Source organism: Microcaecilia unicolor, chromosome 1 (assembly GCF_901765095.1).
Source record: "Microcaecilia unicolor chromosome 1, aMicUni1.1, whole genome shotgun sequence".
Lineage (NCBI taxonomy): Eukaryota > Metazoa > Chordata > Amphibia > Gymnophiona > Siphonopidae > Microcaecilia > Microcaecilia unicolor.
Genome location: NC_044031.1, coordinates 694,274,310 through 694,301,399, shown reverse-complemented (window position 1 = coordinate 694,301,399; position 27,090 = coordinate 694,274,310). Strand labels below are relative to the sequence as shown.

At 44.7% G+C, this 27,090-nt stretch overlaps 1 protein-coding gene across 4 annotated transcripts in view; it reads right to left on the bottom strand.

The window, feature by feature from the left end:
* BNIP2 (BCL2 interacting protein 2) overlaps window positions 1-27,090 on the bottom strand; it is a 151,406-nt gene that overhangs the window by 13,262 nt on the left and 111,054 nt on the right. For 3 of the 4 annotated variants that reach the window (XM_030188452.1, XM_030188456.1, XM_030188455.1), the window contains 3 exons: window positions 19,062-19,148; window positions 18,864-18,962; window positions 13,630-13,665 (listed from right to left, as the gene is read on the bottom strand). In XM_030188452.1, coding sequence (XP_030044312.1) covers window positions 13,630-13,665; window positions 18,864-18,962; window positions 19,062-19,148 — 222 coding nt within the window. The remainder of the gene's footprint in view (window positions 1-13,629; window positions 13,666-18,863; window positions 18,963-19,061; window positions 19,149-27,090) is intronic. The other variant, XM_030188453.1, reaches the window with a different exon arrangement.

Sequence of the window (27,090 nt, the reverse complement as noted above, 5' to 3'; positions counted from 1 at the left end):
CACCTTTATCCATGTTTATTCACACCTTCAAAGAAATGAAGCAAATTGGTGAGGCAATACTTTCCTTGGCTGACCCTATGCTGACTCTGTCCCATTAAACCATGTTTATCTATGTATTCTGTAATTTTATTTTTATAATAGTTTCCATTATCTTGCCTGGTGCTGATGTCAGGCTAACCGGTCTGTAATTCCCAGATCACCCCGGAACCCTTTAAAAAAATCGGCGTCACATTGGCCACACTCCAATCTTCAGGTACTATGGACGATTTTAACGACAGGTAACATATTACTAACAGCAGTTCAGCAATTTCATTCTTGAGTTCTTTGAGTACCCTCGGATGTATGCAATCCAATCCAGGTGATTTACTACTCCTTAACTTATCAATTTGGCTCAGTACATCTTCCAGGTTCACCGAGATTTCTTTCAGTTCCTCTGCATCATCATCCTTGAAAACCATTTCCTATACAGGCAGATCTCTTACACCTTCTAGACAGAAGCAAAGAATTCATTCAGTTTCTGCGCTATGGCCTTGTCCTCCCTGAGTGCCCCTTTTGTTCCTTTGTGATCTAACGGTCCCACAGCTTCCCCCGCAGGCTTTCTGCTTCTGATGTACCTGAAAAAGTTGTTACTATGAGTTTTAGCAAGTTTCTCTTCATATTCTCTTTTAGTCTTCTTTATTTATGTTTAATATCGGACTTGACTATGCTTATGTTGCTTCTTATTTTCTTCATTTGGGTCCTTTTTCCATTCTTTGAAAGACAATCTTTTGATTGTAATAGCCTCGTTTACTTCACTTTTAATCATGCCGATTGTTTCTCTTCTTTTCACCTTTACAAATATGTGGAATGTATCTGGTCTGGGCTTCTAAGATGGTATTTTTGAATAACATCCACGCCTGATTTAGTGTCCTAACCTTAGCAGCTGATTAGAACAGCAATTTCATGTTTGAGTTCTTTCAGTACTCTGTGGTGTATACCATCTGGTCCGGGTGATTTATCACTCTAACTTGTCAATTTGGCTCAGTACATCTTCCAAGTTCACAGAGGTTTCTTTCAGTTCCTCTGCACTGTCACCCCTGAAAACCATATCTGGTACAGGTAGATCTCATATCTTCTTCCATAAAGACTGACGCAAATAATTCATTCAATCTCTTAACTATAGCCTTGTCCTCCCCCAAGTGCTCCTTTTACTCCTTCCTGATTTAACAGTACCACAGATTCCCTCGCAGGCTTCCTGCTTCTGATATACCTGTAGAAAAGTGTTACTATGAGTTTTCCTCTCCATGGCATGTTTTCTTCATATTCTTTTAGCCTTCTTTGTCAGTGCTTTGCATTTAGCTTGACAGTGCTTATGTTACTTCTTATTTTCTTCATTGGGATCTTTTTCCATTTTTTGAAGGCCTCTTTCACCTCACATTTTAACCACACTGGCTTTCATTTGCTCTTTTTTCCACCTTTGTTAATACATGGAATACATCTAGTCTTGGCTTCCACGATGGTATTAATCAACGTCCACACCTGATTCAGAGTCCAACTGTTTGCGGCAAACCTTTTAGCTTCTTTTTAACCATTTTCCTCATTTTGTCATAGTCGCCTTTTTGAAAATTAAAAGCTGATACAGTAGATTTCCTTAGTGACTTCACTCCAGATATCAGCTCAAATTTGATCATGTTATGATCACTATTTCCCAGCAGATCCAACACCGTTACCTCCTGTACTATGCCACGCATTCAACTAAAGATTAGATTCAAAATAGCAACCCCTCTTGTCAGTTCTTGGACCAGATGATCCAAGAAGCAGTTGTTTATTACATCTAGAAATTTTACCTCCCAGGCACTCCCTGATGTAACATTTATCCAGTCAATACTGAGGTAAATTGAAATCACCCATTATTATAATGTTGCACAATTTGCCAGCTTTCCTAATTTCTGTAAACATATTTTCATTTGTCTCTTTATTCTGTCCCGGCAGACGATAGTACAGCCCTATCAGTATATTCTTTTCCTTCACACCTGGAATTCCACCCAGTAATCAATTTCACGTAGAATGTTTATTTTGTTTGACTCAATTCCCTCTTTAACACATAATGCAACCCCCCCCCCCCCCCCCAAAATCGATCCACCCTATCATTGCGATATAGTTTGTACTCTGCTAACAGTGTCCCACTGATTGTCCTCCTTCCACCAGGTCCCTGAAATGCCTATTACATTTATCTCTTCATTTAGTGCTATATATTCCAATTCTCCTATCTTATTTTCAAGGCTTCTAGCATTTATATACAGTGGGGGAAATAAGTATTTGATCCCTTGCTGATTTTGTAAGTTTGCCCACTGACAAAGACATGAGCAGCCCATAATTGAAGGGTAGGTTATTGGTAACAGTGAGAGATAGCACATCACAAATTAAATCCGGAAAATCACATTGTGGAAAGTATATGAATTTATTTGCATTCTGCAGAGGGAAATAAGTATTTAATCCCTCTGGCAAACAAGACCTAATACTTGGTGGCAAAACCCTTGTTGGCAAGCACAGCGGTCAGACGTCTTCTGTAGTTGATGATGAGGTTTGCACACATGTCAGGAGGAATTTTGGTCCACTCCTCTTTGCAGATCATCTCTAAATCATTAAGAGTTCTGGGCTATCGCTTGGCAACTCGCATCTTCAGCTCCCTCCATAAGTTTTCAATGGGATTAAGGTCTGGTGACTGGCTAGGCCACTCCATGACCCTAATGTGCTTCTTCCTGAGCCACTCCTTTGTTGCCTTGGCTGTATGTTTTGGGTCATTGTCGTGCTGGAAGACCCAGCCACGACCCATTTTTAAGGCCCTGGCGGAGGGAAGGAGGTTGTCACTCAGAATTGTACGGTACATGGCCCCATCCATTCTCCCATTGATGCGGTGAAGTAGTCCTGTGCCCTTAGCAGAGAAACACCCCCAAAACATAACATTTCCACCTCCATGCTTGACAGTGGGGACGGTGTTCTTTGGGTCATAGGCAGCATTTCTCTTCCTCCAAACACGGCGAGTTGAGTTCATGCCAAAGAGCTCAATTTTTGTCTCATCTGACCACAGCACCTTCCCCAATCACTCTCGGCATCATCCAGGTGTTCACTGGCAAACTTCAGACGGGCCGTCACATGTGCCTTCCGGAGCAGGGGGACCTTGCGGGCACTGCAGGATTGCAATCCGTTATGTCGTAATGTGTTACCAATGGTTTTCGTGGTGACAGTGGTCCCAGCTGCCTTGAGATCATTGACAAGTTCCCCCCTTGTAGTTGTAGGCTGATTTCTAACCTTCCTCATGATCAAGGATACCCCACGAGGTGAGATTTTGCGTGGAGCCCCAGATCTTTGTCGATTGACAGTCATTTTGTACTTCTTCCATTTTCTTACTATGGCACCAACAGTTGTCTCCTTCTCGCCCAGCGTCTTACTGATGGTTTTGTAGCCCATTCCAGCCTTGTGCAGGTGTATGATCTTGTCCCTGACATCCTTAGACAGCTCCTTGCTCTTGGCCATTTTGTAGAGGTTAGAGTCTGACTGATTCACTGAGTCTGTGGACAGGTGTCTTTCATACAGGTGACCATTGCCGACAGCTGTCTGTCATGCAGGTAACGAGTTGATTTGGAGCATCTACCTGGTCTGTAGGGGCCAGATCTCTTACTGGTTGGTGGGGGATCAAATACTTATTTCCCTCTGCAGAATGCAAATAAATTCATATACTTTCCACAATGTGATTTTCCGGATTTAATTTGTGATGTGCTATCTCTCACTGTTACCAATAACCTACCCTTCAATTATGGGCTGCTCATGTCTTTGTCAGTGGGCAAACTTACAAAATCAGCAAGGGATCAAATACTTATTTCCCCCACTGTATAGACACTTCAAAACTGTCTTTTTTCCTTGCTTCTACAGGCTGCTTTGAAGTTAATGGGGATAATTTGCATCCTTTACTCTGTTCTCCCATTTAACACTCCTGGTTTTCTTTCACAGCTATTGAAATCTCTCTATCGAGATTCCCAAAAGATCCAGTTTCAATAGTATCCTTCAAGGATACTCCACACTGAACCATGCGCTCCTGGGTGACTGTTAGCTTTCCCATTTTAGTTTAAAAGCTGTTCTACCTCCTTTTTAAGTGTTAGCACCAGCAGTCTGGTTGCATTTTGGTTAAGGTTGTTTGAGGAAGTTTGAAGGCAATTCCTTTAGCCAGATTGGAATTATTTATCCACTAGAACAGCAAGTCCCTGGAGAGGACTGATGACAGATACCACATCCTGGAAGCTGCCTGTAGACTGAGTCCACTGAATAAGGTTCATTGTGTCGTATCAAAAGCCATGCCATTGGTGTGATGAACCATTAATGCCATATGGCCCAGCATTCTCAATATTTGTCCAGATCATACTTGCCAACTCTCCTGAATTTCTTTCACAATGGATATCAACATGACAATTCTTTATTGTGGAAGAAAGGCAGTTGCTTGAGTCATATACAGCAAAGTTTCTATGAACTCCAATACTGTGGATGTGCTTAAGGGAGACTTGGGAGTTGCTAGAGTTTGTTATAAAATTATCCCAAACACCTGAATAGTTGAATGAACTGATCTTACTGCTCCTTTCCAAGAGGTGTGCTTTACCAGCCAAATGTCATAGATACAATGCTAAGCATTTTGTGAAAATGAAGTGCTGAAGCAAGGCCCAATGACAGAAAGCAATACTGGTAGTGGTGCTTTCCTATGACAAATAAAGACACAGAAATATCTGCATGTAGGATAAGCATACTTTAGGTCCTGAGAACATAGCCAGCCCTCTCTCTTTGGAAGGATTAGGGAGCCTAGGGAATCATTCTAACATTTGCTTGGTTAGATCCTTTTTCTTTGATCAGGCAATATTTGGAGTAAAATCCTGCACTCTTTCCCACAGTGGAACAGGGGCTCATCCACACTGGCCTGTAAGAGGGAAAAGAGTTCTTTTGTACATACTACAAACTTAATTTTGATGCTGTCAGTGGGCAATCTAGAGGCTAATCCACTACAGACAGTACCTAAAATCTGGACTATTTTGAGAACTCACCACTCTGAGGTTGTATGGGCCATCTGTTTACAAAACAAAGCCTCCGTCCTACTGCAGGATCAGCTGAAAAAGATACAGATACAGGGAACTGAAACTATTTTCTCATGGAGGCACTCAAAGGGTTTTGGCTGTGGTGCAGGGTAGGACTTTTGGGCCCTCTGGGATAAGAGCAAAATCCCTGTCTTGATTAGGAAGGAGTAGAATGGTGGATAATACTTACACCTTTGAGAAGAACAGGATCTTCACTGCTCTGTGCTCTGATACATCCTATAAGAGGAGGATGGGTCAAAAGTGGGCCTCGAGAGACCATCACTGTGTTGTTTAACTAGAGTTTGGAGTCTCGTGCACCTTTTTTTCCCAAAGAGATTCTCTCTATAGCACGTCACATCAGCAATTTGCTCTTGGATTATTTTGGATGTAATCAATTCCTTCTCCTCTCTGTCTGGCTATAAAATAAATTGGTCTAAATCAGCCATCATGCCGTTGAATTCCCTGGTGTATAGATCTCAGATATCTCGATATCCATTTGCCTGGGAACCTTCTAAACTTAAATATTTGGGAGTTTGGTATTCCAGATCGGTGGATCAGACCATGTCTCTTATTCAGAATCAAATTTTGAATTTAACCACTTCACTCCTGGGTTTATGGTCTCCGCTTTATTTGACGTGGTGGGGACGGATTGGGGCTATCAAGATGGTTCTGGCTCCGAAGTTGAATTATATATTTAGTATGACTCCCTTCCCTTTTCCAAATTCATTCTATGCCAAGATAGACTCCTTGTTACTTAAGTTTCTTTGGAGACAAAAACCACCTCGCATTGCACTCAAGAAACTCAAGATGCCAACTCATTTGGGAGGTCTTAATATCCCTGATTTTAAAAATTATCACATGGCTTTTCGCCTATCACAGTCTTTAATGTGGTTCCAAAGGGAATTCTCTCATCTGACGCCTAGGTGGCTGATTTTTGAGGCCGCCTTGGTGCGCCCTTGCCCCTTATATCTTTTACCCTCTGCAGATTTGTATCCATATACCAAACACTTGCAGATGTTGAAGGCCTCTGCCTCTAATATCCGTACGTTTAGGGCTGGTCTTGGGGTTAGCGCTACCTCCCTGGAGGATGTCTCCCTCTGGTATAACTCTAGCTTGCAGTCTGTTCTCCTGCAGTCCCAAAACGCTGAATGGTCTCGGAGAGGTATATGGCTGTTATCTCACCTTTATATTGCAGGTACGTTGTTGTCACCGGATGCTTTGGCTGCACTATATGATGTTTCTTTGCTGGCCTCTCCTGAGTGGAAGGATATCTCTACCTTTCTCTCGACCTCTCAGGTCTCTAATTCTCTGCTCACTACTCCTTCAGATTTTGTTGCCCTCTGTCTCAGTATTGTAACTGGTAAGAAGAAAGCATCTGTCCTTTATAAAAAAACTTCAGGATTCGTGTGTTGACGCTGTTGCTCCATTATGGCTGTCTTGGGAAAGGGATCTCAGTCTTGATGCGTCTGATTTTGACTGGTACACCTTTTGGGTCCATTCAATGCGTCCAACTAAATCAGCAGCAATTTCCCAATCCTCCTATTTTCTTTTTCACAGTGCCTATTGGACACCTGCTAGAGTGGCCAGGATTACTAAGAGTCTTGATTACAAATGCTGGTCCTGTCAAGAATCAGATGGATCCCTTTCCCATATGGTTTTTTACTGTAAGAACGTAAGAGCATACTGGCGACTCATTTGGGCTAAGTTGCGCCTTATTTTTCAGTTGCCTGCGTCAACCGTGATCTCTTATGATGTTGTGCTTTTAAGGGCCTCTTTTCCTAACCTCTCTCTCTTAGAATCCGATAAGAAATTGTTTAATATTTTGTTAGCTGTTGCTTTACACTTAATTGTTTCAAACTGGAAATATAATGTACATCTCAATTATAATGAATGGTGGAGTAACATGTGTGTGATTAGGAAATATGAAACTATTCTAGCCCATAAGCACCGTTGTGTTCAATCTGTCTTGAAGACCTGGGCTCGTTTAGATTCATTTTGTCAGACTCCTAATAGCACTACCTGATAATTGTATAATTGCTGTTTTGCTATGGGTATTGTCATGGTATGTTGTTCTGTCTTTTCATTTTTGTTTCTTTCTTTGCCATGGATTATTGTTACTTTTGTTTTTTTAATTTTTGTTTTGTGCTATGCTTGAAAACCTTAATAAAAATATGAAGGGAAAAAAAAGCAATTTGCTCTTGCACATCAAAACTTACAGTGAGGAGAGTAAGTGACATCATCGCTAAGGGATGGCAGCCTGATTTCAGAGCTCTGCTGAGAACAGAGTAAATAAGTGCTGTAACCCCGAAAAACACGGCGATTTCACGAGTGCAGAGGCTCCTGTAGTGTATACAAGCATGGCAGCAAGAAAAAGACTCTCCAAGTTTAAATACCTGCTGGATGGATCCGGATCCTCGAAGTGTGCTGGGCCATGAGCTAGCTTGAGAGGCTCCAAGATGGCTGCTGGAGATTCTGAGTCAGACCCTGATATCGAGGAACCAACAGAGGAAGAGGCTGACTGTGGTAAGACAGCATTTATTCGCTGGTTTAAAGACTTAAAAGCTGAAATGGTGGCCACAAGAACCAGTATCCAAAATGCAGTTGCACTGCTGCATGAGGAGCTGAAGGAGATTGGGAACCATGTGGCAGAGACAGAGGAGAGGGTGGAAAATATGGTAGAGGAGGTGCGAGACCTGCAGAAAGATCTTAAAGCAGAACAGCAGCTGAGAAGAGACTTAGAATTGCAGTTGGAGGATTTCGAAAACAGATCCCGAAGATGCAATTTGCGATTTAAAGGAATCCCAGAGGAGGCAGAGTTTAAGGATGTGGTGAAAGTAATTCAGGACCTGTGTAATTTTATTATGGACCCGGGAAATACAGGAGGAGAAGAGCAAAACTCCAAACACATTAAAATTGATTGGGCCCATAGGAGTCTAGGTCCCCAAAGGGGAGGACAGCCTAGAGACATTGTGGTTTGTTTTCATGAGTTTGGAGTAAAAGAGGCAATCTGGAGAAAAGCCCGGAGACTGGGTGAGATTGCCTGGAAGAATTGTAAACCCCAGGTATTTCAAGATCTGGCCAGAAAGACACTGCAGAGGAGGAGAGAATATAAGGAGATCACCAGATACCTGCAAAAAGAGGGACTGAGATATAAATGGCTTTATCCCCTGGGCATGCAAGTCACAGTGGGTAATAAGACCCGGAGATTCCTGTCTACTGAAGGAGCTTGGAAGTCATTGAAGGAGATGGGGTGCACAGATTTGCCAAACACAGCGGAACAGACAGACAAGCAGCGGACACCAAGTCCTAAGAACAGAAAGAGGGATGGAACAAAGCACGTGGAGCGAAGGGGCAAGGGTCCCCGAGTTTGGATAGCCGCAGATCTGAAGCCAGCGGAGTGGACTGATCATGGTGGCTGGAACAACATTGGATCTCACAGGATAATAGTATTATCTATTGACTGAATGTTGATAACTATAGGAGGGAAGTGACAGGATGATTGGTTACTATAGGAGGTATATAAGCAGGGGGGCAGCGAATGAGGAGGGATATCAGAGGGGCAGCTGGCTCAATTCCTCAGGGACTGATCTGGCAGAGAGGGAACAGAGCCAGATGCAGGGGGGGAGGGAGGAGTGGGGGGAAGGTTACGGGTGGGAGCATGGAATGTCAATGGTCTGAATAACCCTGGGAAAAGGAGCATTGTATTTAAAGAATTGAACCGGTTAAAATGGGATGTGATTATGTTACAGGAAACCCACATAAGGAAACAAGATGAACACTTGCTTAGAAGTAAACAACTGGGTGACTGCTTTCTGCTGGCGGACCCTAAGGGGGGGAAAACGGGGGGAGTTGCCATCTTTGTTAAAGCACATCTTAGATTTGTTCAGGAAGATATTTTCAAAGGGAAAGAGGGAAGATGTTTAGCGGTGAAAGGGAAGATAGGAGAGCAACACATTACTCTGGTTAATATATATGCCCCTAATAGTGGACAGGGTGCCTTTTTTGAGTCCATCAGGCCAGAACTCAGTGCATTTGGGAAAGGTCACATAATACTGGGGGCGGATTTCAACTTCACAGCCTCAAATTTAGACCAGTCTCTGGGACGAGCTGAGGGAACTAAGCAATATAGGGGGAAGTTTCTTAAGCTAATGGCAGAATTAGACCTGGTGGACGTTTGGAGATTACAACATCCCAGAGGACTTACACATTTTATTCCCATGCACAAAACATATACACTAGGATAGATGCAATATGGTGCAGCCGGTCACTGTGGGGGGGCTATAAAAGAAACTGAAATTGAAAGTATACATGCTTCTGATCATGCGCCTGTATGGGTAATAGTGGGAAAATTGGGAAAGAAGCGTGGCGGTCGAGTGTGGAGGTTGAATGATACTTTGATTGCGGAGGAAAAAGATTGTCAGGATGTGCGCAATATAATACAAGATTATCTTCAAATCAATGACAATGGGGAGGTGTCGGAAGGGATTCTATGGGATGCCCTCAAGGCAGTAGTTAGGGGGCATCTTATACAAAACTTACAGTTATGTGAAAAAGCCCCCCCCCCCCTTCATGATTTCCCCTATTATTGCACGTCACACTGAAATATTTAAACAAAACATATTAGACAAAGGGATCCTCAGTAAACAGAACACAATTTTAATATTACATTTTAACATTTATTTAAAGAACAAAAGTTATCCAACACCCATAACACCCATGTGAAAATGTAACTGCCCCCTTAGTTACACAATCAACCAACTGACCAAATTTAATTGATAATTATATTCAGCTGATTGAACATAGCTAGGCTTGATTTCAGCCAACCCTGTTGAATCTAAACCTTATTATATATTGAACCTTACCATGAAAGTGAAGTAGTCAATACTAAAGTTTCTACAAGAATGCTATGCCATAATCAAAGGAAATTCCAGAAAAGATAAGAAAAAAAAGGTAGCTAAAACTTCAGTCTGGAGAGGATTTGAAAGCCATTTCTAAACCTCTAGGATTCCACCGAACCACAATGACAGTCATTATCTTCAAATGGAGAAGACCTGAACAAAGGTGAACCTTCCCAGGAGTGGCTGGGCCTGCCAAAATTACTCCTGGGTCACAGTGAAAATTAATCCAGAAATCGCAAAACATCCCACATCATCATCCAAAGGTAATTGAAGCTAGAGAGCTGGGCAGTAAGGTCAATGTTCATGATTCCACACTAAGACAGACTGGGTAAAAATGGCATTCATGAGAGAGCACATTCAGCAGATTGCCAAAACCTGTCGTTTCTTTCTCTATATCAGCAGCAAAATCCATCCCTTCCTCTCTGAGCACTCTACCAGAACCCTTATCCACACTCTTATCACCTCTCGCCTAGATTATTGCAACCTGCTTTCTCACCGGCCTCCCACTTAGCCATCTCTCTCCTCTTCAATCAGTCCAAAACTCTGCTGCGCAACTCATTTTCCGCCAGAGTCGCTATGCTCACCATTAGCACTCTCCTCAAGTCACTTCACTGGCTCCCTATCCATTTCCGCATTCAAAATTCTCTTACTGACCTATAAGTGCATTCACTCTACTGCTCCCCAGTACCTCTCCACTCTTGTCTCTCCCTACGTCCCCCCTCAAGCACTCCGTTCTGTGGATAAATCTCTCTTGTCTGTCCCCTTCTCCTCTACTGCTAATTCCAGACTCCATTCCTTTTATCTCGCTGCACCTCATGCCTGGAATAGACTTCCCTAGCCTGTATGTCTAGCCCCGTCTTTAGCCGTTTTCAAATCCAGGCTAAAAGCCCACCTCTTTAACGCTGCTTTTGACTCCAAACCACTACTCACTTGCCCTGTACCCTTTCATCCCCACCTCTTTAATTCCTTTACCTCTTAGCTGTTCTGTCTGTTTGCCTGTCCTATTTAGATTGTGAGCTCTTTGAGCAGGGACTGTCTTTTCATGTATGGTGTACAGCGCTGCGTATGCCTTGTAGCGCTATAGAAGTGATAAGTAGTAGTAGTAGTAGTAGTAGAGCAGCAGGTAGAAACTGCTATGCAAGCGTAACATCTGTGCTCGTCTCACATTTGCAAAAACACACTTGGGTGATCCTGGAGCCTTCTGAGATGTTCTGTAAATAGTCGAGTGATAAGTGGAATTCTTTAGACAACATAGGTTCCATTACATTCAACATAAAGCAAAGAACATCATACCAACATTCAAACATGGTGGTGGTAGTGTGGTGTGTGGAGGCATGCTTTGCTGCCTCAGGACCAGGGAAACTTGCCATTATTGAAGGACCATGAATTCTGCATCGTACCAGAAAATGAAGGAGAATATCCGGTCATCTGTCAGTGAGCTGAAGCTGAAATGTAACTGATCCAAAACACAAAAGCAAATCTACATCTGAATGGCTAAGGAGAGACAAAATTAAAGTTTTGGACTGGCCTAGTCAAAGTCCTGACTTGAACCTAATAAAGATGTTGTGGCAGGACCTGAAATGAGCAGTTCATGCACAAAATCTTATAAACGCACCTGAATTAAAGCAGTTCTGCAAAGAAGAGTGGGCTTAACACTGTCCTCAACACTGATGACATCAAAACTACAGCAATGTTATCAACTGAAGAAGTGCTCCATCAGCTCTTCAAAAGGTGCCATCAACAAAAAAGTATCATAGGGTTGATTATGTTCTTGAACCCTATGATACCTTTTTGTATGTATCAGAACTTGGATATCAGGTCCATGGTGGCAGTCCTCGCATCAAGGGTGTTTCATGGAAACACTGGTAATATGGTTCATACTTCAATGGGGAGCAATGCTCAGACATCTTAGCCTCCACCTGGTATCCACCATTGTGTTCCCTTGGTACTAACTAAGATTGATAAAGTTGTTCTTCAAGTGGTATCTGGACAATAACCATTCTTAGTGGCCTCTACAATGCTCAGTGTTGAGGGTGATTGAGAAAATCTCAATGCCAATTCATCCCTAATGTCCAGTGCTGCTTCTGGACCCACTGAGACCAATTTCAATGCTGATGTCGATGGGACAAAAAAGCTTCTCATACTGCCTTCTCTACCATGAATCTTTCTTTTAATATCAGAGCAGATAATACAAAGAGAGGTATCATGGTTAGGTCCCAGCAATTGCAGGCTCCAAGAATGGAAATCTATAATGGATAAGGACTTCTTGTACTGAACAACTTTTGAAGGTGCTGGGGTTTTTTGAGACATATCTGGAAAAATAGCCACAGTGACATCAGAACTACTCAATGGTGATAAAACCCAAACAAGAGTTCAAGGCCTATACCCAGTAAGAAAAAAAAAAGAGCTAAGGCAAAGAAATAAAAATTTCAAAAATAATAATAAAAAAAAATCTAAGAGGGAACAAAGTAAAGCTAATTCATATGACTGCAACTAACTCATACGACAAAATGTGAAACAACAACAACAACAACAACTGAGAACTGACGTAACTGCAACACCAAAACAGATCCTATCAGCTACACAGGAAAAAACAAAATGTGAGAAAACCGAGGAGATCCCCTGCAACAGTAGCAGGTGTAAATACATGGTGAGGACTGCTCAAAAGCTTCCTATTTCACGCTCCATTGGTGACATCACCTATAGATGAAGATTACTCTGGTCTGCTTGTCTATAAACAGACCAGAAGCCAAAGACATTGCTGTATTCATCATTCTAATGTATGTATGTTTGTTTATTTATTTAATTTATACCTCACATTATCCCAACAGATCAGGTTCAATGTGGCTTAAATAGTATCCCAAGAATTTGCTATATGCGATTACATAGAACTGTGCGCATGATTCCAAACTTTTATTACATCAGCAGGCAGTTTGTTAGTAGTATTTTGATTCATCTTATTGGGAGATTATTAGCACAGCTTTACACGTATCATTTACAAATGCCATATGAGGAGTATTCAGTAAGATAACATCTTGCCCAGGTTAAGCATTCAAGAACCGCAAAAAACCACAAACAAAAGCATTAAAGCCCCAAAAGAAGCAAAGATGCAACAAGTGTGTGCTATCCTGATTTCCTGACATTAAAAATTGTTAGTTTAACATATATAATTTAAATTAAAACAGAAGTTTTAGTCAAGCAGAAATCTAAAGCCCCAAGTTTACATATTAAAGTAGATGCAGATCTCTTGTGCTGGAAAAAAGCATGCTTTTTGCAAATTTTGTAGGACAGCACACCCAATTTGTTGGCATAATAAGGAAATTTGGGTGATCCAGACTAAATGAATATGCCCTTAGTGAAGAGTTGGATCCTCATGTAGTTTTCAAGACACCCTCCCTCCACCTCTGTATAAATGTTATATGGATTTCATATGATTACTCAGAGGCTAAAAAAGGCAAACAGAGACCAGTGCAATTTTTATATTGACATAGTGGTTAGGTAACTGTCTTGTGATGTATGTCTTTATTTGCAAATACTGTTTCTGTTTCTACAAGCCAGCCAATAAGGAAGGAGTTAGTGTGTTTGGTGCACACAAACTAGTCTAATTTACAACCCCAGTACTAATATGCATATACCTTTTGCGCCTCTTTCTAAATTTTTCTTCTTCATACCTTGGTGAGAGAAAGTTAAAATTTCAGTCATATGATGGCCAATTACAGACTAATTTGTTTAAAAAAATATTCATTACCCCCTTCCCCCAATAAACACTTCCAACGTAAACATTACAGCAATGCTACTTGTACAATAACTGTATAAACTATGCATTAATGTTTAAACTGCATTTAAACTACACATACACACACACCCTCTAAAAATCTACATCAAGCATCAAGTCCTTTTGATATAAAATCTAAATTGTGAAGGGTAATGATGGGATCCACAACAATGAAGAATACCACAAGAATGTTGATACAGGCTGGCCCATAGGTTAAATAAATCAGTACTATGCAACTGTCACAGATGATTATTGCTGAGATTGTACTATATAAAAACTTGACTGTATCAAAATGCACCACAGCAGAACAGCACTGAAAGATCTAGTTAGGAACGGATGTGTAATCTGCATTCGCACTCTAGTAATAAATCAATTTTCAAATTTCTAAAAATACAGACTACTATGGTATAAGACAGAAAACTGAATTATAAATGTACAGAGACAAAAGATTCAGATGATGTCACTACTAACATTTACTGTTGGGTATAAAACAGCACTTGGAAATGAAGTGCTGTGACTAGGCAGAAAAGATCACACAGCCATGCGTGACAAATGCCACTCCATATACTTATTTAGGATCTATCTGCCCAGTCTCATAAAAATGAGATCACTAGTCTTGAGGTCTCATGTTCTAGAGGACGGTTCTTATATTGGGAGTCAGTTAACAACAATACACACCATTGATGCTGATGTACATTATTGATAACAGACCACATAGCAAATAACATGTGTAAACACACACAAGCTGGTAGTCAATGGCCACCACTGTGTCTACTAGAAAAATGCTTAATATAAATCAGCTTCCTTCCCTCCTTTTTTTTACAATTACAATTAGCCTCTCTCCTGGAATGTGCTGGAGAACAGATGTTCTATACCTCCACAGAGGTGGAATACACTTTGCACACCCAGCTGATGTTTAAGTACTTTGTGCTCGGTTTCATTTATTGTGCCAAGGCTTGTAGATTGACATTCACTAACAGCTAAAGTGTTAGCACACATCCAAAAAAAACACAAAGACAACAAAGGATTTAATAAATTAATGCGTGCACATACCTACTAAAAATATTCCTTCCCTCCAGATGAAAAAAGTATCACTACCGACTATCTTTTTTATATAAGAAAGCTGCATAAATTAATTATTTTTTTTATATAAACAGCTCTGTGACATTTTGAGCCCTTTGTGCATTTACCTTGGTGATGCAAACTGATCTATAACAGCTGTTCAAACCCAAGTTTCAAGAACATAAGACAAGTCATGCTGATTCGGCCCAAAGTCCTTTGAGCCCAGCCATCCTCTCCCTGACAGTAGTCAGTCTGCAGTGCAAGTACTCGGCAGATGCCAAAAGAAGATCTATGTCTTTTTGGGATGAATAATGCCCTCCCAATTGTACCTGGCTGCTAATTTATAAACTTTTGTCTTTTGAGTTCTGCTATTTGAATCATCAGGCAATAGACTCCACAGTTTAAATTATGTGCTGCAATTAAAAAAAAAAAAAAAAACCCTCTCGTTCTGGTTTGTTTTCATTCTGCTGGTCATTAGTTTCATGGACTGTCCTCTTGTTTTTGTGTTTGAAGCATAGGCACCAATATTCCAAAATGACTGGGGTTGGGGGGGGGTTGCCAAAAATAGAAATTATTCCTCCCCGGACACAAATAAAGGAGCCTGCACCCACAGAGCTGGCTCCTATGGTTTGAAGGTTAAACTACCATTCCCCTCCACTCAAATTTTATATAATCTTCTAGTATATCCCCTCAGAGCTGAAAAGCCCTATACCTATTAAGCCTCTCCTCATCAGAGGAGGTCAACCCTCTTTATCCCTTGCCACCCCTTCTCTGAACCTTTTCTAGTTGCACTAAATCCTTTTTGAGAGGGGCAGCCAGAACTGCATAAAAATACCCAAGATGTAGACACACTGGGGATCCATAGAGAGACATTAATGATAGTCAATTTTGTTCTTCATTCCTTTTCAAATAAAACCAACATTCTATTTGCTTTCCTACCAGGTGCAGCACATTTCAACATACTATCCATACTAACTCCAAGATTTTTTTTCTTGGGTGATGACTCCTAAAGCAGAATGCCATCCCCCCTCCTAATAGAAAAGCTCTCATGTGCCCCCCCAAATTATAAACTTCCACTGAAAACCCTGTCACACTCCCCTCCCCTCGGCACACTCCACATATTCTCTGGTGTCTAGTGAGCAGGCAGCAGCAATCTCCAATTGCTCCTGTCCTTGCCAGGATCCAAAGTGGCACCGAAGACCACTAGCAGTAATCTTGCAGTGCTACCACTAGGGGTTATGTTTTTATATAAGGACTTTTTCGCACTTATATGGAAACATGACCCTCTAGCACAGGCTTGTCCAATCTACAGCCTGCAGGCCAGAATCCAGCCTGCCAAGTGCCTTCTCTTGGCCTGCAGAAGCTTGGTAATTTTTTTTTCGGGGGGGGGGGGGGGGGGGGGGGGGAAGAGATGATAGCTGCAGGATCCCTGCTGTGACTTGTTCATCCATGAGCTTGGTCTCACATTTTCAAGTCTTGCGAGCACAAGACTTGAAATCACAAGACCAACCCGAACTTAGGGCGCCATGCGGCTCAAACTCACACAAGGATGAATTGTGGCAGGGAAGAGAGGGGATCCCATGTCAAGAATCTGCTGTTGAGGACAGGTGAGGGGAAAAGACTGGGCAAAGGTTAGGAGGGAGGGAGGGGAGTACATGAGAGAGACAGGCTTAGAAGGGGAATGGGTGAAAGCAAGCTTGAGTAGGTCTTGGCCCTCCAAATCTTAATAGAACTAAAAAATGAACTTGCGGAGCTACTGTTAGAAATATGCAATCTGTCCCTAAAATCGAGTGTAATACCGGAAGACTGGAGGGTAGCCAATGTTACTCCGATTTTTAAGAAAGGTTCCAGAGGAGATCCGGGAAATTATAGACCGGTGAGTCTGACGTCGGTGCCGGGCAAGATGGTGGAGGCTATTATTAAGAATAAAATTGCAGAGCATATACAAAAACATGGACTGATGAGACAAAGTCAGCACGGATTTAGTGAAGGGAAGTCTTGCCTCACCAATCTAATGCATTTTTTGAGGGGGTAAGCAAACATGTGGACAATGGGGAGCCGGTTGATATTGTATATCTGGATTTTCAGAAGGCGTTTGACAAAGTGCCGCACGAAAGACTCCTGAAGAAATTGCAGAGTCATGGAATCGGAGGTAGGGTATTATTATGGATTAAGAACTGGTTGAAAGATAGGAAGCAGAGAGTAGGATTGCGTGGCCAGTATTCTCAGTGGAGGAGGGTAGTTAGTGGGGTCCCGCAGGGGTCTGTGCTGGGTCCGTTGCTTTTTAATGTATTTATAAATGACCTAGAGATGGGAATAACTAGTGAGGTAATTAAATTCGCCGATGACACAAAATTATTCAGGGTCGTCAAGTCGCAGGAGGAATGTGAACGATTACAGGAGGACCTTGCGAGACTGGGAGAATGGGCGTGCAAGTGGCAGATGAAGTTCAATGTTGACAAGTGCAAAGTGATGCATGTGGGTAAGAGGAACCCGAATTATAGCTACGTCTTGCAAGGTTCCGCGTTAGGAGTTACGGATCAAGAAAGGGATCTGGGTGTCGTCGTCGATGATACGCTGAAACCTTCTGCTCAGTGTGCTGCTGCGGCTAGGAAAGCGAATAGAATGTTGGGTGTTATTAAGAAGGGTATGGAGTCCAGGTGTGCGGATGTTATAATGCCGTTGTATCGCTCCATGGTGCGACCGCACCTGGAGTATTGTGTTCAGTACTGGTCTCCGTATCTCAAAAAAGATATAGTAGAATTGGAAAAGGTACAGCGAAGGGCGACGAAAATGATAGTGGGGATGGGACGACTTTCCTATGAAGAGAGGCTGAGAAGGCTAGGGCTTTTCAGCTTGGAGAAGAGACGGCTGAGGGGAGATATGATAGAAGTGTATAAAATAATGAGTGGAATGGATCGGGTGGATGTGAAGCGACTGTTCACGCTATCCAAAAATACTAGGACTAGAGGGCATGAGTTGAAGCTACAGTGTGGTAAATTTAAAACGAATCGGAGAAAATTTTTCTTCACCCAACGTGTAATTAGACTCTGGAATTCATTGCCGGAGAACGTGGTACGGGCGGTTAGCTTGACGGAGTTTAAAAAGGGGTTAGATAGATTCCTAAAGGACAAGTCCATAGACCGCTATTAAATGGACTGGAAAAATTCCTCATTTTTAGGTATAACTTGTCTGGAATGTTTTTACGTTTGGGGAGCGTGCCAGGTGCCCTTGACCTGGATTGGCCACTGTCGGTGACAGGATGCTGGGCTAGATGGACCTTTGGTCTTTCCCAGTATGGCACTACTTATGTACTTATGTACTTATGAAATATTAAATGTGGCCTTTGATATAAAAAAAAGGTACACAAGTCTATTCTAGTGGTAGTACCACGAGACTGATGCTAGGGGTCGCTGGTGCCACTTTGGATCCCAGCACTGGCAAGGCAGGAGGAACTGGGGATCACTTCTGCCTGCCCACTAGACACCAGGGAATATATAAAATACACTGGGAAAGGAGGGCAGGGCACTCTGGAACCAACAGTTTTCTAACATTACTGTCCCCTTTAAAAGATGAACTGCAAGCATCAGGCCATGGTATAGCGGCCCGATGCTCCTAGGCAAAGAAATAACCCAAGCTTTGAGCTAGATTTATTTTACCATCTATATTGCAGCTTCAAGTGTGCACCCAGTGCACACTGCATGCCACATTATATTTATGTAGTAATGAGCTGCTTTACATGTTTTGCATCTCATTAATATGTAACAGAGCAAATTATAGCTACATTAAGGCACGGCATTAGGATCTTAACATATATTAAGGAGCAATAACACCGGTTAACTCCCCCCCGTTCTTGAAAGCCAGATGCAAAAAAAAAAAAAAAAAAAAAATCTGATGGCTGAACAGTTCGGCCTGCAGAGATATAGGTTTGTATACTGCACAAACTTTTAAAATTGACATATTTTAGTACAGTTCCTATCTCTCTCTCATATACACACACAACATACACACATCTGAAGCAAATGAACTTACTGCTTAATGCATTCAGGTATACTAACGTAGTCCATAGGAATGAGTGCAGCTAGATCTACCAGGCTGAAGACATACTTAATTTTCTGGCTGAATTTTGAACTGGAAAAAGAAAGCAAGGTAAGTTATAAAACTTTGTGTACCATCTAAGAAATTCATTTCCATAGCACTGAAGAAAAGTAACAAACTTTATACCATTACCTAATAAAGGGTCTTGTGATAGCCAGAAGTGTTCTGATAAACCAGGAAGGATGAACTATGATTAATAATTTCAGATTTTTCCGTAACCTTAAAAAAAAATGAAGTATTAAAATTTAAGTACGTTAGTACATTTTTTTTTAAAGTCCTGAACAAATCAGGTGTGGTCCATTATCCAGGGAAGTCCTACAGAAATCAAAAATTAGCATACGTGTCAGCTTGATTTTGCTCATCACAAGAGAATCTTGCCGATGGCCAGTTCAGAACTAACTAGTAGCAATTATTAGAACTCGACATCAAACATCTGTTAGATAACTTATCTGGGACTGCAATGCTCTACAAAATGGCGACTTGGACGATTCCGAACTGACAAAATCTTTTTGGTAATTCTTTATTGGTGAACAGTTTTTGGATTCCTTATCAGTGACTGTAGCTTGACTCTGTTTTAGTTTGCATGGATTACAGAGACATTCATTTCTCATATTTATATATATACATACACTTTTTTTCACTGAGTACTGTTTATTATTTTTTTGATGAACTTTATTCACACACAGTTGCATCCAATAATGGTGTGAAGTTTCAGCCAGTTTGTGAATACTGATTCTATTCAGCTGTGAGTTAAGGAAGAGCGTTGAAATCCCAAAGACCCAACTAATTATACAGATTATTGTTTTTTTTTTTTTCATATGTATGCATTTCTCTGTTATCCACACTCACTTTTTGATTCTTTGAGAGTATTTTTTGGATCATCTACCATTTAATGCCGCAATTTACTCCTTAATTTTTCCGATGCCAATATTACTCATGATACAGTATAGCGAATGCTACATACCTGTAGAAGGTATTCTCCGAGGACAGCAGGCTGATTGTTCTCACTGATGGGTGACGTCCACGGCAGCCCCTCCAATCGGAAACTTCTCTAGCAAAGGCCTTTGCTAGTCCTCGCGCGCCCATGCGTGGCCGTCTTCCCGCCCGAACCGGCTCGTGTTCGTCAGTCCCATATGTAGCAAAACAAAGGCAAGGGAAGACACAACTCCAAAGGGGAGGCGGGCGGGTTTGTGAGAACAATCAGCCTGCTGTCCTCGGAGAATACCTTCTACAGGTATGTAGCATTCGCTTTCTCCGAGGACAAGCAGGCTGCTTGTTCTCACTGATGGGGTATCCCTAGCCCCCAGGCTCATTCAAACAACAAACGTGGTCAATTGGGCCTCGCAACGGCAAGGACATAACTGAGATTGACCTAACAATTTATCCAACTAACTGAGAGTGTAGCCTGGAACAGAATAAACATGGGCCTAGGGGGGTGGAGTTGGATTCTAAACCCCGAACAGATTCTCAAGCACTGACTGCCCGAATCGACTGTCGCGTCGGGTATCCTGCTGCAGGCAGTAATGAGATGTGAATATGTGGACAGATGACCACGTCGCAGCTTTGCAAATCTCTTCAATAGTGGCTGACTTCAAGTGGGCCACTGATGCTGCCATGGCTCTAACATTATGAGCCGTGACATGACCCTCAAGAGCCAGTCCAGCCCGGGCGTAAGTGAAGGAAATGCAATCTGCTAGCCAATTGGATATGGTGCGTTTCCCCACAGCCACTCCCCTCCTGTTGGGATCAAAAGAAACAAACAATTGGGTGGACTGTCTGTTGGGCTGTGTCCACTCCAGATAGAAGGCCAATGCTCTTTTGCAGTCCAATGTGTGCAGCTGACGTTCAGCAGGGAAGGAATGAGGACGGGGAAAGAATGTTGGCAAGACAATTGACTGGTTCAGATGGAACTCCGACACAACCTTTGGCAAGAACTTAGGGTGAGTGCGGAGGACTACTCTGTTATGATGAAATTTGGTGTAAGGGGCCTGGGCTACCAGGGCCTGAAGCTCACTGACTCTACGAGCTGAAGTAACTGCCACCAAGAAAATGACCTTCCAGGTCAAGTACTTCAGATGGCAGGAGTTCAGTGGCTCAAAAGGAGGTTTCATCAGCTGGGTGAGAACGACATTGAGATCCCATGACACTGTAGGAGGCTTGACAGGGGGCTTTGACAAAAGCAAACCTCTCATGAAGCGAACAACTAAAGGCTGTCCTGAGATCGGCTTACCTTCCACACGGTAATGGTATGCACTGATTGCACTAAGGTGAACCCCTACAGAGTTGGTCTTGAGACCAGACTCAGACAAGTGCAGAAGGTATTCAAGCAGGGTCTGTGTAGGACAAGAGCGAGGATCTAGGGCCTTGCTGTCACACCAGGCGGCAAACTCCTCCATAGAAAGAAGTAACTCCTCTTAGTGGAATCTTTCCTGGAAGCAAGCAAGATGCGGGAGACACCCTCTAACAGACCCAAAGAGGCAAAGTCTACGCTCTCAACATCCAGGCCGTGAGAGCCAGAGACCGGAGGTTGGGATGCAGTAGCGCCCCTTCGTCCTGTGTGATGAGGGTCGGAAAACACTCCAATCTCCACGGTTCTTCGGAGGACAACTCCAGAACAAGAGGGAACCAGATCTGACGCGGCCAAAAAGGAGCAATCAGAATCATGGTGCCTCGGTCTTGCTTGAGTTTCAACAAAGTCTTCCCCACCAGAGGTATGGGAGGATAAGCATACAGCAGACCCTCCCCCTAGTCCAGGAGGAAGGCATCCGATGCCAGTCTGCCGTGGGCCTGAAGCCTGGAACAGAACTGAGGGACTTTGTGGTTGGCTCGAGATGCGAAGAGATCTACCAAGGGGGTGCCCCACACCTGGAAGATCTGTTGCACTACACGGGAATTGAGCGACCACTCGTGAGGAAGCATAATCCTGCTCAGCCTGTCGGCCAGACAGTTGTTTACGCCTGCCAGATATGTGGCTTGGAGCACCATGTCGTGACGGCGAGCCCAGAGCCACATGCTGACGGCTTCCTGACACAGGGGGCGAGATCCGGTGCCCCCCTGCTTGTTGATGTAATACATGGCAACCTGGTTGTCTGTCTGAATTTGGATAATTTGGTGGGACAGCCGATCTCTGAAAGCCTTCAGAGCGTTCCAGACCGCTCGTAACTCCAGGAGATTGATCTGTAGATCGCGTTCCTGGAGGGACCAGCTTCCCTGGGTGTGAAGCCCATCGACATGAGCTCCCCACCCCAGGAGAGACGCATCCGTAGTCAGCACTTTTTGTGGCTGAGGAATTTGGAAAGGACGTCCCAGAGTCAAATTGGACCAAATTGTCCACCAATACAGGGATTTGAGAAAACTCGTGGACAGGTGGATCACGTCTTCTAGATCCCCAGCAGCCTGAAACCACTGGGAAGCTAGGGTCCATTGAGCAGATCTCATGTGAAGGCGGGCCATGGGAGTCACATGAACTGTGGAGGCCATGTGGCCCAGCAATCTCAACATCTGCCGAGCTGTGATCTGCTGGGACGCTCGCACCCGCGAGACGAGGGACAACAAATTGTTGGCTCTCGCCTCTGGGAGATAGGCACGAGCCGTCCTAGAATCCAACAGAGCTCCTATGAATTCGAGTTTCTGCATTGGGAGAAGATGGGACTTTGGATAATTTATCACAAACCCCAGTAGCTCCAGGAGGCGAATAGTCATCTGCATGGACTGTAGAGCTCCTGCCTCGGATGTGTTCTTCACCAGCCAATCGTCGAGATATGGGAACACGTGTACCCCCAGCCTGCGAAGTGCCGCCGCTACTACAGCCAAGCACTTCGTGAACACTCTGGGCGCAGAGGCGAGCCCAAAGGGTAGCACACAGTACTGGAAGTGACGTGTGCCCAGCTGAAATCACAGATACTGTCTGTGAGCTGGCAGTATCGGGATGTGAGTGTAGGCGTCCTTCAAGTCCAGAGAGCATAGCCAATCGTTTTCCTGAATCATGGGGAGAAGGGTGCCCAGGGAAAGCATCCTGAACTTTTCTTTGACCAGATATTTGTTCAGGGCCCTTACGTCTAGGATGGGACGCATCCCCCGTTTTCTTTTCCACAAGGAAGTACCTGGAATAGAATCCCAGCCCTTCCTGCCCGGATGACACGGGCTCGACCGCATTGGCGCTGAGAAGGGCGGAGAGTTCCTCTGCAAGTACCTGCTTGTGTTGGAAGCTGTAAGACTGAGCTCCCGGTGGACAATTTGGAGGTTTTGAGGCCAAATTGAGGGTGTATCCTTGCCGGACTATTTGGAGAACCCACTGATCGGAGGTTATGAGAGGCCACCTTTGGTGAAAAACATTCAACCTCCCTCCGACCGGCACGTCGCCCGGCACTGACACTTGGATGTCGGCTATGCTCTGCTGGAGCCAGTCAAAAGCTCGTCCCTTGCTTTTGCTGGGGAGCTGAGGGGCCTTGCTGAGGCGCACACTGCTGACGAGAGCGAGCGCACTGGGGCTTAGCCTGGGCCGCAGGCTGTCGAGAAGGAGGATTGTACCTAGGCTTACCAGAAGAGTAGGGAACAGTCTTCCTTCCCCAAAAAAATCGTCAACCTGTAGAGGTAGAAGCTGAAGGCTGCTGGCGGGAGAACTTGTCGAAAGCGGTATCCCGCTGGTGGAGCTGCTCTACCACCTGTTCGACTTTCTCTCCAAAAATATTATCCGCACAGCAAGGCGAGTCCGCAATCCGCTGCTGGATCCTATTCTCCAGGTCGGAGGCACGCAGCCATGAGAGTCTGCGCATCACCACACCTTGAGCAGCGGCCCTGGACGCAACATCAAAGGTGTCATACACCCCTCTGGCCAGGAATTTTCTGCACGCCTTCAGCTGCCTGACCACCTCCTGAAATGGCTTGGCTTGCTCAGGGGGGAGCTTGTCCACCAAGCCCGCCAACTGCCGCACATTGTTCCGCATGTGTATGCTCGTGTAGAGCTGGTAAGACTGGATTTTGGCCACGAGCATAGAAGAATGGTAGGCCTTCCTCCCAAAGGAGTCTAAGGTTCTAGAGTCCTTGCCCGGGGGCGCCGAAGCATGCTCCCTAGAACTCTTAGCCTTCTTTAGGGCCAAATCCACAACTCCAGAGTCGTGAGGCAACTGAGTGCGCATCAGCTCTGGGTCCCCATGGATCCGGTACTGGGACTCGATCTTCTTGGGAATGTGGGGATTACTTAATGGCTTGGTCCAGTTCGCCAGCAATGTCTTTTTGAGGACATGATGCATGGGTACTGTGGATGCTTCCTTAGGTGGAGAAGGATAGTCCAGGAGCTCAAACATTTCAGCCCTGGGCTCGTCCTCCACAACCACCGGGAAGGGGATGGCCGTAGACATCTCCCGGACAAAGGCCGCGAAAGACAGACTCTCGGGAGGAGAAAGCTGCCTTTCAGGGGAGGGCGTGGGATCCGAAGGAAGGCCATCAGACTCCTCGTCAGAGAAATATCTGATGTCCTCCTCCTCCTCCCATGAGGCCTCACCATCGGTATCAGACACAAGTTCACGGACCTGTGTCTGAAGCCGTGCCCGGCTCGACTCCGTGGAACCACGGCCACTGTGTGGGCGTCGAGAGGTAGACTCCCTCGCCGGCGAAGCTCCCTCCGCCGACGTCGTCGGGGAGCCTTCCTGGGAGGCGACCGCAGTCGGTACCGCAAGCGGCACCGATGTCGGAGACCTCACCCCGGGCAAAGGGCCAGCCGGCGCCTCACTCGACGGTACCGGTGGCGCAAGCACCCCCGGTACCGGAGGGGAAGGGCGCAACAGCTCTCCCAGGATCTCTGGGAGAACGGCCCAGAGACTCTCGTGCAGAGCGGCTGTAGAGAAAGACATGGAAGCCGATGCAGGTGTCGATGTCAGAGTCTGTTCCGGGCGTGCAGACTGTTCCGGGCTGTCCAAAGTGGAGCGCATCGACACCTCCTGAACAGAGGGGTGAGCGGTCCTCTCGGTGCCGATGCCTACTGGGTGCCGACTCCCTCGGCGACCCAGAGCTCTTGGTACCGATACGGGAAGGAGACCGGTGTCGATGCTTCTTTGACTTTTTCAAACGAAGCATGTCACCGGAGCTTCCCGGTACAGACGAGGAGGACGTAGAATCCAGCCGTCGCTTCCTCGGGGCCGAGGCCGAAGAAGGTCGGTCTCGGGGGGGCTGTACCGCAGGAGCCCTCAGGGTAGGGGGAGACCCACCCGAAGGCTCACCGCCACCAGCAGGGGAATGGACAGCCCTCATCTGCACTCCAGTTGAAGCACCACCGTCCGACGACATCAGCAGAAGTGGAGGTCCCGGTACCACCGACGCCGACTTCCGATGTCTCGGCCCCGATGCAGAGGGTCGATGCCTCGATGCACTCGATGCAGTCGCGGCCGAGGACGGAGGTCTTGACGCTGTCGACGTCGACACACTCGATACTCCCGGTGCCGATGCCGACGAAGAGCCCGAGAACAAAACGTTCCACTGGGCCAATCTCGCTACCTGAGTCCTTTTCTGTAAAAGGGCGCAAAGACTGCAGGCCTGCGGGCGGTGCCCAGCCCCCAGACACTGAAGACACGACGCGTGCCTGTCAGTGAGCGAGATTACCCGGGTGCACTGGGTGCACTTCTTGAAGCTGCTGGGAGACTTCGATGACATGGGCGGAAAAATCACGCCGGCGAAATCAAAACTCGTAATTGCGGTTAGGCACCAAAAAGAGGGGGAGAAAAAAATTCGACCTGAGGCCTCAAAAGGGCCTACCCCGAAAACGAAAAGAAACTTAATGGGGCAAAAACTGGAAATACAGGAAGGGGAAAAAGACCGAAAAGGCCTTCTTCCGAAATCCTTTTTCCCTTTTATTTTTTTTTTTTACTAGCGAAAAGTCCAAAAAAAGACGCGCGAGGTCAACTTAAGGGGCGCGAACGGCGTAACACGACCGTACCGAGCGCGGACAAAAGAAGACTGACGAACACGAGCCGGTTTGGGCGGGAAGACAGCCGCGCATGGGCGCGCAAGGACTAGCAAAGGCCTTTGCTAGAGAAGTTTCCGATTGGAGGGGCTGCCGTGGACGTCACCCATCAGTGAGAACAAGCAGCCTGCTTGTCCTCGGAAAAAAAATTTTGCTATGCGAAATTGATGGTAAAATCACTGAACTAGAGCAGTGTTTCCCACGTGCGGTCCTGGAGTATTTATTTATTTATTGCATTTGTATCCTACATTTTCCCACCTCTTTGCAGGCTCAATGTGGCTTACAATACACATCATGGATAGTGGAAATAAGAAAATAGACATTTGGTATTACAGAAGGATTTTGGGTTGCATGGTAATGGAATACATGATAGTAATATAACAGAAGGCATTATTAAACATTTCTGGATACATGTGGGGAGTTTCACATGTGTTGATCTTTGTGGTATATCTTGTCAAAGAGATGGGTCTTCAGTAGTTTGCGGAAGTTGGTCAGTTCACTTGCCAGTTAGGTTTTCAGGATATCCACAATGAATATGCATGAAAGATTTGCATATAATGGAAGCAGTGCATGTACATCAAGTTCATGCATATTCATTGTGGATATCCTGAAAACCTGACTGGCAAGGGGTACTCCAGGACTGGTTTTCGGAAATACTTAACTAGAGGATAGCATAGTGGGCATGCAAAACAATAATAAAATGTAATGTAGGTTTTTACTCTTCTCATTGTGGAAGGAGCAAAATGTTCAGTTTAGAAGTACTTTATTCACCATTAATCACTCAAGAAAGCCAAGTGGGTACCCGGACTTCAACCTTTCAGCCTCCTCCCACACCCCACAGAAAATCCCTGGTAGCCCTCACCCACCTCTGTTGGGAGGCAGGAGTGATTACTGCTTATTCCACACTTCAGTGCTGCAACCTTGGGAAAAAAAGAGTTGTGCCAGACTCCTAGTGATGCCTCAGGATGCACTGCTAGGGGTCAGTCTACCAAATAAGGCAATGCTTCCCAAATAAGAGAAGCACTCCCTTATTTGCCAGACTAATTCCTACTGGTGCATCTTGATATACTGCTAGAAGACAGTTGTTGCCATTTTCCAAGATGGCAGAATGAAGAGAAGGATGCTGTTGGATCGCTTCCCAGGTTAGGGAAGTGTAATTTGTTTGGGGGGGGGGGGGGGGGGCGTTCTTCACCACCACTATGA